The sequence below is a fragment of the Carassius auratus genome, chromosome 25 (assembly GCF_003368295.1).
Source record: "Carassius auratus strain Wakin chromosome 25, ASM336829v1, whole genome shotgun sequence".
In the NCBI taxonomy this organism is placed as follows: domain Eukaryota; kingdom Metazoa; phylum Chordata; class Actinopteri; order Cypriniformes; family Cyprinidae; genus Carassius; species Carassius auratus.
In genome coordinates, this window is record NC_039267.1 from 19,666,971 (window position 1) to 19,680,363 (window position 13,393).

Below are 13,393 nucleotides of genomic sequence, written 5' to 3' on the forward strand. Positions count from 1 at the left end.
GGGCCCGGTACCTCCTTTGGGCTGAGTACGCACAGAACTCCCTGGTCAAGCCAGCTACTGGTATCACCCCCTTTAAATGCATCCTAGGCTATCAGCCTCCAATGTTTCCCTGGTCCGGGGAACCCACCGACGTGCCCGCCGTCACGGACTGGTTGCAACGCAGTGAGGAGACCTGGAACCAAGCTCATGTACATCTTCAACGAGCCATCCGCCATCAAAAGGAACACGCTGACCACCGTCGGCGTCCTGGGCCTGTATACCAATCAGTATACCAACCAGGACAATGGGTGTGGCTCTCTACCCGAGATCTCCGCCTTCGACTACCCTGCAAGAAGTTGAGTCCAAGGTACGTGGGTCCATTCAAAATTACACATCAGATCACTCCTGTTTCATTCCGTCTTGCATTACCTGACACCTATCGCATTTCTCCCACTTTTCATGTATCTCTGCTCAAGCCCACTGCTGCCCCCGGAGAGGAGGGAGAGGGGAGGTCACATGAGCAGAGTCCTCAGCCTGTCCAGATTGAGAGTGAGGAAACTTACCAGGTGCAAGAACTTCTTAACTCCAGACGTCGTGGACGCATCCTGCAGTATCTGGTCGACTGGGAGGGGTACAGTCCGGAGGAACAATCCTGGGTCAATGCTGACGACATACTAGACCCCAACCTCATCACTGAGTTTCATCGTTTACATCCGGAGAGACGGGCCCCTCGACCACGCGGTAGACCCCGACGTCGCCTACCATCTCGCGCCAGGAGTCGCTCGCAGGGAGGGGGCTCTGTCACGGAGACGAACCCGTGATTCCCTCTACTGGCCAGCAGAGGGCTCCATCTCCTGAATATTGACACTCACGCACCCACACACTCACTTAAACTGATTCACAACTACACTACCCATCTACCCCGTGCCTTGGACTCTGATCACCACACAGGTGCAGCTTATTTGTACTGCTATATAAGCTGCACAACTACATCAGTTTAACGCAAAGTCTTGTTTTGCTCCGGCTGACATTTCCAAGCGTTATTTCCCGTGTTTGGTTTCCCGTTTTCCAGTTCTGTTTGTTTACTGTTTCTTGAACCTTTGCTGCCCGCCTCTTTACCTTGGACTGTTTGTTGAACTCTGAATATTGCCTGTGACCCCGATCTATTGCCTGTGTTTGACGACGATTCTGGTTATCTCCACTGTTGTGTTTGCTGGTTTTGACCCCTGCCTGTACGACCACGAGTTGTTTAATAAAGCTTGCAAGATGGATTCCCCGTCTGGTGATGACTCATTACAATAACAATGATTTGTGATCTTGATTTTTGATTCTTGATTTTCACATATATTCAGGAGACTTTGCAATCTGTGTGTGGCCAAAAAATAAAGTTATACATTTTAAATGGATTATAGACATGAAAGCTTGCAAAGAGTGCTAATAAACTAAAAAAAAAACTATCACTCTTTGTTGAGTGACTGTGTATACACAATGTATTATAACATACATAATGCTGCAAACCTCTACATATAATGGTCGCCCGCTTAGACGTATGCTCTCCTACAGTATACTCACCAAATAAGCTCTCCCTTCTAAGTGACCTGAACCATTTGAGAACCATCCTAGAAATCCCATAGAAAGGAAGATTTTATAGTGGTCTATAGCTGCTGAATATGGTGTTATCAAGATTGCTCTTTTTAGAAGGGGTTTAACAACTGCAGTTTTCAGGGAATTTGGAAAAGTCCCAGAAAGAAGTGAGGTGTTCACCACTTTTAAGAGATCTGCTTCCAAACAGTTTCTCTAATCTCTTTAGTCTGGACCATGCCAACTGACCAAGTGTGTGAATACAAATGATTTCAGTACCAGCTACTTCTTCTACCTCTTGATGCAGTCTTTTGTTACAGTACAAGCAGTCATAACAAATCAGTAATGTATTGAAAACTCTTAGTACATATGAAGACGCAAAAGATGCCAAAGCCTCTAATTTCCAGCATTTTAAGCAGGTTCCTATGATTGCGTTCTGTTATTTTACTTTAATGGCAATGAAAAGGATGTTTATTTCCATTAAAGTGAAATCACTGAACCTAAACAAAGAAAAGCTAAAAAAAAAATATATATATTATAGTTATTGTTGTTGGTGTGAACAGCCTTAAGTAATCTAATTTGGCCGAAATAACTGAAGATCTGATGTGTCACATAACAAGTTAAACTAGCATTTCCAGACTTGCTTTTAGACAGATGTGTCCAATAAAAACTTGGAAAGAAAGGCAGACTGTTAGGTGTGGACAGATATCATGTACTATTAGAATGTGAAAAGACGGCGCAAATATGGAAAGGCTAATAAAGAATACAATGGACTTGTCATCAACTTCATGATATCAATACGTCACTTCCTGTTTGTTGTTGACGGCTGTACTGCGTTTGAGCTCCGTCACTATATTCTTTTCATTGACTATTTTTAACTTAAAAATAAATTTTATACATCATCGTTTCCGTTTATATAACGTGTGAATATATCCTCGATTGTATTCTACAACAAAAACAATCAGAGCACCTCGCTATCACTAGTTTTATTTTGATCTCCCGGGTCTGCTATTAGCTTTTAGCCAGTTAGCATCAGCAAGCATGGTTGCTGCTAACTGCGCTTACATTGCTAATACTCTATTCACACACATTACCACTGCTGTACTCACTGTTACTTGCTTTAATGGCCGATGAATGTCTCCACTCTGTGCAGCTCGAGCTCGAGGCCGTGGGGAAGCAGATTCGCGACCTGGAACAGAGGCAGGCCCAGCTGAGAGAGCGGAGAGCCGCGCTGGAATCATCCCGGGCTGACGCTCACAAGTCCGGGGTAAGTATACAGCGTGCTGTTAACAGTCCCACCACGTCAACTCCGTGTGTTTCTCTGCGCAGGCCCGTTGCACCCAGGACGCGATCTTCCCAGATGTCCTTCACTGTATCCACAGCGGAGGACGCGAGCCGGGTCCCGGGCGACGACTTCTCCCCCTCCTGCCTTTGAGATCTCCATCCAGAACCGCTTCGCTCCCCTCCGCGAGACAGGGAGCGACGCTGTGATCATCGGAGACTCCATCGTCCGACACGTAAGTGCTACGTTAGCCGAAGGTAAAGTGCACACTCATTGTTTGCCTGGTGCTCGTGTTTTTGATGTTTCTGCGCAGATACCCGCGATCCTGAAGGACGACGAGAGCCCCAGAGCGGTCGTGCTTCACGCCGGGGTTAACGACACCACGCTGCGGCAGACGGAGACGCTGAAGAGGGACTTCAGGAGCCTGATCGAGACGGTTTGCAGCACGACGTCCGCGGCGACGATCGTCGTGTCAGGACCACTGCCCACGTATCGACGAGGACACGAAAGGTTCAGTAGACTTTTTGCTTTAAATGAATGGTTGTTGTCATGGTGTAAAGAACAGAAACTGCTATTTGTTAATAACTGGAATCTTTTCTGGGAGCGTCCTAGACTGGTTTGCGCTGATGGATTACACCCCAGCAGAGTCGGAGCGGAGCTGCTCTCTGACAACATCTCCAAGACACTTCGCTCCATGTGACTAGTAAGACAATTCTCAAATAACCATTATGATGAGTTTTGTTCCACCCGCTTAAATGCTAAAATTACTTGCGCTGTAAAAACTATTAAGACTGTGTCTGTTCCCCGAATAGTGAGGTCAAAATATAAATATAATGTAGGATCTAGAAAAAATCTTATCGTAATTAAACCAGAAAAATGTAAAGTAAATGAACAAAAACAATTTTTAAAGTTTGGGCTCATAAATATTAGATCACTCACACCAAAAGCAGTTATTGTAAATGAAATGATCACAGATAATAGTTTTGATTTACTCTGCTTGACTGAAACCTGGCTAAAACCAAATGATTATTTTGGTCTAAATGAGTCTACTCCACCAAACTACTGTTATAAACATGAGCCCCATCAGACTGGTCGTGGCGGAGGTGTTGCAACAATATATAGTGATATTCTCAATGTTACCCAGAAAACAAGATACAGGTTTAACTGTTTTGAAATACTTCTGCTAAATGTTACTCTGTCAGACATACAAAAGTAATCTAATGTATCTCTTGCTCTGGCTACTGTGTATAGACCACCAGGGCCGTATACAGAATTCCTAAAAGAATTTGCAGATTTCCTCTCAGACCTTCTAGTTACAGTTGATAAGGCGCTAATCATGGGAGATTTTAATATTCACGTTGATAATGCAAATGATACATTAGGACTTGCGTTTACTGACTGTAGTAAGTTCGTGTGGCAAGGAAGAGGACAAAGGGGTCGGCTGGACTGCTGACGTATTTATTTAACCAAAACTAAACAAAGAACAAAGAAAATCACAAACACCCAAACGGTGACTCTTATTCTGACACGCTCTGTCAAACTTCCGGTTCACTCCTTCCGGTTTTCCGTCTCCGGTTCGGGTCAGCAGTCCGTCTCTCTCTCTCTTGCATCCGTTTCTCCCGGCGTTTTATACTCTCTCCACGCCAATTACTAGAACGAGAAACAGGTGATGATAATTTTTGCCCAAACCACTCACTTACCGCTCGTCTCCTGATTCTCTCTCCCGCTGCAGACTTCGCTAAACCACGCCCCCCCTGCCACATACCCCCACCGCCCGACTCAGGCCGGGGAGCCATCCGGCCTGCAGCCCCCCCCCCCCATTTCTGGAGAGGAAGTCGGCCACCGCCATCTGAACACCCGGCCTGTGGATCACCTTGAACTTAAAAGGCTGAAGAGCTAGATACCAACGAGTGATCCGCGCGTTGGTATCCTTCATGCGGTGGAGCCACTGCAGCGGAGCGTGGTCCGAACAGAGGGTGAACTCCCGTCCCAGGAGATAATAGCGGAGGGTGAGGACGGCCCATCTGATGGCAAGGCACTCTTTCTCGATGGTGCTGTACTTAGCCTCTCTCTTCGAGAGCTTCCGGCTAATGTACAGCACCGGCCGTTCCTCCCCCTCTATCTCCTGGGACAGGACTGCCCCCAGCCCCCTGTCCGATGCGTCTGTCTGCAACAGAAAAGGGAGAGAAAAATCAGGAGAGTGTAACAGCGGCCCGCCACACAGAGCAGCCTTGACCTGAGTAAAGGCCTGCTGACACGGCTCCGTCCACTGGACCGTATCTGGTACCTCCTTTTTAGTAAGGTCAGTCAAAGGGCTGGTGAGGTCCGAATAATTAGGAATAAACCGTCTATAATATCCCGCCAGCCCCAAGAACTGTCTTACCTCCTTTTTGGTCTTGGGTCGTGGGCAGGTCGCAATAGCGGCAGTCTTATCAATTTGGGGACGCACCTGCCCATGCCCCAAGTGGAAGCCCAGATACCTTACTTCCACACGCCCAATCGCACACTTCTTTGGGTTGGCCGTGAGCCCCGCTCCCCTCAGCGACCTCAGGACAGCCCTCAGATGCTGCATATGCCGCTGCCAGTCATTACTAAATATAATAATATCATCTAGGTAGGCAGCAGCATATGCAGCATGGGGCCGTAGAATCCGATCCATGAGGCGCTGGAAGGTAGCTGGGGCCCCGAACAAGCCAAACGGAAGGGTAACAAATTGGTGTAATCCGAACGGCGTTGTGAAAGCTGTCTTTTCTCTGGACAATGGAGACAAGGGGATCTGCCAATAGCCCTTTGTTAAGTCCAATGTCGAATAAAAGCGAGCCGTGCCTAGCCGATCAAGCAACTCGTCAACCCGCGGCATTGGATACGCGTCGAATTTCGACACAGCATTCACCTTGCGGTAATCTACACAGAATCGGACTGAGCCGTCCGTTTTCGGAACTAAAACTATCGGGCTCGCCCAGTTACTATTAGATTCTTCTATTACCCCCATGTCAAGCATAGCGCCCAATTCAGCCTGATGTAAGGGAAACAGGTCAATTTAGCTCAAAGGGAATCATTTAAGATTTTAAAGGGAATTTGAACAGAATCACTGTTTCACGGCTGTTCACGGAGACGCGCCTGCGGTTCAGTGAACGAGCCGTTTAACATAAAATCTGCGCTGGATACTAATATCCAAACTATAGTGAAAACACTATCAATTAGCACAGTAACAAGATCGGCAGTTTAAGACATTAACTTGTAAGCACAAAACACAAGATACTTCTCTTTTCAATATGAATAAGGCTTTATTAGATAAATCTAAGACATATAAACTAATCTAACACATAAACACACGCACACACACATTCACACAAGTTGCAGGAAGGTCGAAAGTTAGGGAAAGATGAGTTTAAGAGAATGGAAATATGGAATCCCAAGTTTACAGCAATATGTTAAATTGCATAGACATGAACAACCATCAATCACATAATTAGCGCTCGCATCGAGTTCCTCAATGGGGTTAAAATTATATTAGATACACCAGCACAACAAATATCTGGGAATACGTTGCCTTCGTTTGCTGTGAAAGGGACTCCAGTTGAAAGGGGTATCCCGGTGTCGCTGATTGGCTTGAAGTTCAGTAGTGAAGTGACGTCTTGGGAAGCCCGTGGTTGTTGGGCGTTGGCTGAAAGTGCAGAGTCGTGTTCGCTGGTTGAAGTTGAATGGACGTTACAAAACTTAACTCAGAACACGAAACTCTCAAACGGAAAAGAAAAGAAATAAAGTTTGATGAGACTAGGTTGTTTTCTTTCTCATCGTGGCATAGTAGCAGCAGGCAGGCACGCTGGAACCGCGCTCAAAGAACAATGATGACTAACCGCATGGCTAGATGCTACAAGCTAAAGCTACAAGCTAAAAGCTAAGAGCAGGCATGACTGATAGCACGAGCAAGGCTGGAACTAAAAGCAGACTAAAAGCCCGCATGACTGATAGCACAAGCAATGCTAGACTAAAAGCCGACATGGCTAATAGCAGCAGCTAGACTAGAACTAAAAAAAAAATTTAATCGTATCCAAAGTATTTAAACTTTCCTGTTGGCCACCCCTCAAATGTTGCCTTGACCAATCAGATATGGTCCTGGGGTCTGGGGTATCATAAATCACTGTTTATCTTACCAAGCATGTGGTTCTTGCCTCACAGGGTCTAATTTTGGACATGATTCCTATAACATGATTATGATATATTTTACAAATAAATGATTGTCAGGACAATATCAAGCAAGAAAATGCGATTATTTGAATACTAGACATGACTAGGTATCCTATAGTTATCAAAAGACATACACAATAAGTGATTATACATGATAGTCAAATGTGTGGATTACACGTAAATGAATATGGAGTTAAGCAATGGAATGATTCATTCATAAGTCTTTTTTGAGTTCATTCTGGTCCATATATAATGTATAAAAAGCAGTTTCTTTGCCATTCTCTGGCAAAGGGACTTTTCTGTGAAGACAAAGGTTTAAAGCCCTTCCCCCTTAGGAATTTCAGTCTGGTTTCACTGGCTGGGGGGGGGGGGGAGTCAATGCAAGTATTTAACTTGATCTCCTGGGTTTACATGTGATGTCCAGCGTTGCATTCCAATCACGAACGATAAATTTGACAATCTCTTCTTCGAATTAAAATTGTCAATAATTGTTATATTGGTGTTAATGTTGAAAGCTGTTGTGTGAACAAGTTGGCTGGTTGGTTATCTTGCTTGGTTCTTGTGGCACTAGAACTGATTTATGACTTCCTGAGGAATTCGGCTCTCGTTTCAATGCACACAGCTCTGATAGACTCTTTGATTTGTCTGATTCGACTCATTTCTGCTACATATATCCCCCTTTCGATCGGCGAGGTGTTTAGGTGAAGACATCGTCGATCGCTAGAGAAACAAAGGCAGAAGAAGCAGACAAACACAGCAAACAGCAAGACAACACCTCCATGACAGTTACTGTACTGGTGCAGGCATCAGGTTATTTAGGTACACGTGGTTAAGTTCAATTAGTCAATGTAGTTTAGCACATTGAGGATAGTTTAGATCGTCTTGGAAATTGTTTTTATTTTGATTCATCAATCAAATTTGTGGTTAACTTTGTTTGGTTCTTCTAGGTTGTCTTACTTTACACATTTACCGTTAGTTTTCTAGTAATTTCATTTTCGATTCAATGAATTGACCTATCATGCATGGAGCTCTCTGGCTTCCATTCAGTTTAGAGTGGCTGGCGGATATTAGGCGTTGCGAGTCAATCCTAATATCAGACCTTCGACCCCCACAGGGTGTCTAGGCGTTTCACCTACTCAGGAAAGAGGGGAAGGAGAAGGATAGGTAAAAGAAGAACAAAACAAAACAAGGCTGCTGTGGGTTTTCCTAGCATGTGTCACAACTACTATTGAGCTAGGATGTCAGGTGCAGCTAGTGTGTCGTGAACCTTAACTTAGTGTCAGGTGTTCTACCTATTGTGAGGATGGCTGCACGTTTCTTCATGGATGGTATGTGTAACTTTGTTACGCTAAAAGTTGGATATTCTACCTGTGGGAATAATATGTTTGTTGACTGTGTTATCAGTAGATGTGTTTACCTCTGGATGTAGGTAATGTTGTGTGTTACTGGTGTAGTGCATGTGTGGTCAGATCTGTTCAAATCTGTGTTGTCTCCCCCTTTTTCTAGCATGTCACTTAAGACTGGCTCTCAGCATCCTTGGCTTGGATGAGGGCGTGTCCATGGTCTAATGAGGGGTCAGTCCAGCAAGGCAGGAAGTTCTTTAGCAGACAGTCGGAGGCAGTTTGGCATGGCTGTGTGAAGCTGAGTTGCAAAACTTGTCTCCTATGTTGCATTCTTCTTGTGATGCCTTCTGGCTGTAGCAGACTTTCTGACCTTCTGTGCTCTGGTGGTTGCTGTTGCACAGACAGGGAATTTGGAACTTGGAGTTGGAGTTCATTTGACAGTTTGTTAGTGACCGAGGTGATGTCCTTTAGTACCTCAGATTTTTCATCAACAGTTGGCCGTGAAAGACTTGTTCATTCTGGGTTGTTGTTGAACAGGTGCTTGTCATCTCTGATGTGGTGCACCAGGGGATCACCGGCCTTCCGTTCTGTCGCTGGTCACAGCGAGCATGACTCAACTTTGTGGTCATATGCATGTAAATTGTCTTGAAGGAACTCTCTTAGTTGTTCCATGACTTGTTCCGTGTCTTCTAATGGTAAGCGGTCATGTTCTTGTGCATACTCAGCACTGTGCATGTCTGAGTGGTGCTGAGGTGGGTTTTGTTGTCGCTTACCCACACGAGTTGCTCTTGGATGAGTCAGGTGATTACCTTTGGATATCTGGTTAGGTTTCCAGATGTTATCCTTTTGGTTTCTTGAGAAGCGTGGCTGGTCCCATGGATTTTTCCAGCAGTTGGGCTGAAAGCGGTCGTGGATATGGGCGTCACGTTCTCTGTGCTCTTGATGGAAGACTCTGGTGTTGTGATGCCACTGGGTGTCGTCCAGTGCAAGGCTTGAGTCTTTGTTGACAGAGTTCAAGAGTGTGGATGTTTTGTTACCTTTCTTTGAGGCCAACTTCTGCTTGTTATAGGCCTTCTGTGTTAGGTCACGCAACTGTTGGATGGTCATGGAGTTCGGACAGGCCATGACACCTAGATGGTGACTGACTCCAGGGTGCAGATTCTTTAGGAAGAGGGTTTTGAAGTTCACATCCTCTTCAAGGTCAGAGTTGTTGTGTGCACCAAAGTAGGATTGTCGGAGTCGGTTGTAGTAAGCTTGTGGAGTCTCTTGACGACCTTGTTTGGTTTCCAAGGCAGTTAACAGTCCATGTTCAGACTCTGGGTCTGTAAACTCTTTAATCAGGACCTCACGAAGTCGCTGGTAGTTTGACTTGGTTTGACTGGGCTGTCGATCTAGAAAGTTTCGTACCTCGGACTGGGCGTGGCTCTAAGGAGGTATAACCAGTCTCTGTCAGTCACATGAGGTCTCACTTCCAGGTGAAATTTGATATCTCGCAGGTAAGCTTGGATGTCGGGGCTCTCTGTGGAGTTCGGGTTGAACCTGCTGATGTTTTTAGACAGCTTGTTGAGGTCTTTGATTGTCATCCCGTGTGCAGCTTCAAGGCCTTGGACGGGAGGTTTTCTTTCGTTGGCAGGAAAGGGTTGTGTGGCGAAGGCAGGTGAGGTTTTGGGTTGTGGCCCTTCGCTCCTTTCGTCATATGCCAGTTCTTGGACGTGGGACTCTGCTCTGCTCAGCAGTGATGAGGTTAGGAGATGTTTTTCTTTCCTTGGCTCTAGTTTGTGCTTGTGAGCATTTTGGAGTTCTTTTCTGACCAGGTAGAGCTCATCGTTGGTATCATCTAGTTGTTGGGTCAGATTGTCCATTTCAGTTCTGTACCTTTCAAGGTGGTCTTTCAAAGCACTGATTTCAGAATTCTTGTTTCTGATGTCTATCTTGGCTTTCTCCAGTAGCTGTTCGGCATACTGGAGTCTGTTTACCAGGTCTTTCTGAGCAGCCGTTGTATGTTGCTGGTCAAGCTGAGCTGCTGCCAGGGCTGCTTGGAGCTTCTTAACTTGTTCTGTTGTATCCTGCTCCCTCTCGCTGGGTGCTTTGAGTTGATCTTGAACTTTCACTTCCAGCTTGTCTATGCGACGTTGAGCACGTGTCAGCTCCTCTTGAAGGTGGGTGATGTGCTTGTCGCTCAGTTTCAGCTGGGTTGTGAAGGCATAGCTTAGTGAGCTCATGATCTTGACTAGCTCCTCGTGGTTGTTGTTCTGGCTTGAATCTTGTGTCAGGAATCTTCTCAGGATTAGGATTATTATTAAAAATAATAACAGTTCAAATGTCTTTGGAGTGAGGCTGTCTGTTATGCCTCTCAACCAAATGTTCACATCTTCCCCATGGGAAATGGGGTCTGCAGTCTGCGGCATGTTGGCACGCTGGGGAGAAGAGAGACTGACACAGATCTGTGTGGAGTAAAAGCCTATGTGTGGTGGGACAACTAAGTGTTGTATCAGTGATTGTGAACCACTAGTGAAATGTGGTGATGACTGTGTTGGTCTCAGGGTGTCTAAGTAGACTAGAGATGCGAAGACTTTGTCACTCTAATGAGGAAGAGGAAAAGAGAGACAGAGGTGAAAAACAAATTCAAATGACAAGCAAAATTTCTGTTTTTCAAATGAGGAAAATTATTTTTTCCAATTAAATGTTATCAAAAACGTAAATAATATTATTATATTTCTTGCTTTGGACAAAAGAATACAATAATAATTCTGATATCTCTTTTCTTAGTCTGACAGGATTGACACCGTACACCTTTCAGTTGGACCGCTCACCAGGGAGTCAGCGAAGGTGACAGTTGCTCTATTAAATTGATCTCAACGTTGGATGAGATGCTAAAACTTGGATTGCGTTTCCAAATGTAGGGAGTTTAGGAAGAACAAATGAGAGGATGATTACAATCAAATTCATAAGGATGATTCGTCGTCTTTGGCACGATTGTGTATTTACTTCACTCAGAATTGATTGATGGTTCTTACATGTCCTACAAATGTAAAAAGAGAAGAGGAAAGTAAAGGAGAGAGAGGACGGAGATGGTAAGTCTCAGAAGCGGTTACCTCAACTACAAGGAGAGCGTTGTGTTAGTTGCTGCACAACTAATCAAACAAAATAAACTTTAAGTGAAAGAGAGTTGTCTTTCTAATTTATTTGAACTCGTAGTGAGGGATAACAATGTCTCCTTTTAGGGCTCAGGTTTGTCGTTCCCAGGCTAGGATACACAAAAGAAATGGTAAGAAATAGGAAAATTAAAAAAAATTAATAAATGGGCAAAATATGCAAAAAATGAAATTAAAAGAGGAAATCAATAAGTAAAACAATAGTGGTTAAGTGTATAACCAAAATAGGAAGAGGGGTAAAACGAATTCAAATAAGTAAAGGTCTGAATAGCATATATTCAGATGGATAATAAATAAATTAGGAAGAATAAGTTTACTTAACTTCCAAAGTTCAAGGCTTATTCATTCCTAAAATAATTAGGCCCAAAAGAGAATACTAGAAATAAAAGATCATATGAAATCTGAGAGGGAAATTTTAAATGATTCAAAATAAATTTAATGTTTCAATTAAATTTCAATTTGACAATTAATAATTGTGAGTCAGTATTTCCCTTTCTAGTAAAATGAAAATAAGTGGTTTAGTGAGGAAAGAGAGCACTAAAGAGAAAGAGACTAACAAGTGTTAGTTAAGATGTTTAAAATGGTTAAATCACGTCAGCGTTGCCCAAACACACATTATTCTACCACTGGATGTTAATGCTAACGGCTAACCTTTGAGGCTAGTGGCTTTAGTATAGACTTCAATGTAAATGCAATGGTTTCGTTAGCTTAGCGACAACGCAGAGTTTGTGCACTGCGCGTGCACAGTTCAGAGTTGCTCCGGAAGTACGTTAGGCTTCCGGGTCACGGTCGTCACTATGGCAACCAAAACACATTCTAGTGGATTAGCACATGAATCGTTGCATTGTTGCAAATACAGTTAAGCATGTTACATGAAATGTCGGCTCATTTCAACACTGTACAAATAACAACACTGCCTTTCAGTTGGTTTTGCGATGTGGCACTTAAACTCTCAGTTTGTATAGAGTTACATTTATCTTAATTCAAATAGCAGCTTCCTGCTGTAGTTATTATATCAATCTCAGCAATTTGATTCTCCGTGCCAGTTTTTCTGGACACAAACCTAAAAGTTTTCCTTCGCTGTTGGTACACAGTTAAAATTTACTTGATCAAGCTTTTTAAAACACTCCCATTCAAATTACTCTCGGACACACGCCGTGTTACGCGAGATTGCATTCACTTTGTGAACGAATACAAATGGGCAAAATTTGTTCTCTAATGTTTAACGTTAACTTAGGGGAGTCGAATATCAAATTTGATTCGGCAGTGGAACACGCACTGGCAATCAAACTATATGAAATATGAATACGGGGACTTTGATAAATAGATTGAGGAACCCGCTCAAAACTATTCTTTATTCACCGATTTATATCCCTTTTGAAACACTAACAGTTTAGCTCCGTTCAGCAAACAGTGACTGAGATAGCGTTTGAGACACTGGAACACGCAGTGAAATCAAATCAGCTATAAAACAAGGCATTACACAAATGAGGAACACCCTCAATTTCTACCTTATTGTACGATCTCAGATGTTTACTTTTAAGTTCACTTACTGCTGTTAACAAAGGGGAGACGGACTCGAGTTAAAGTCTCCTCTAGCTCCTTTCATTCAAGCGGGAGGGCGCGCGCTGCTTTCGTCACGCGTCACACAAACACACACACATACTCCGGTCTCGCAAGTTTCTCATCTTTCATTCCTTTAGCAAAATCAAAGATTAAATAACTTGGTTTATGCTCACAATTTAGATTAAACTGCCCGCAATCATTCTCCACCATTATAAATGTAAGGGAAACAGGTCAATTTAGCTCAAAGGGAATCATTTAAGATTTTAAAGGGAATTTGAACAGAATCACTGTTTCAA

General features: G+C 43.8%; 1 protein-coding gene across 1 annotated transcript in view; it reads left to right on the plus strand.

The window, feature by feature from the left end:
• The first annotated feature begins 283 nt into the window (after positions 1-283).
• LOC113043674 (copine-8-like) overlaps positions 284-13,393 on the plus strand; it is a 56,810-nt gene continuing 43,700 nt past the window's right edge. Inside the window, exons 1-2 of the mRNA XM_026203188.1 lie at positions 284-346; positions 456-720. Coding sequence (XP_026058973.1) covers positions 284-346; positions 456-720 — 328 coding nt within the window. The remainder of the gene's footprint in view (positions 347-455; positions 721-13,393) is intronic.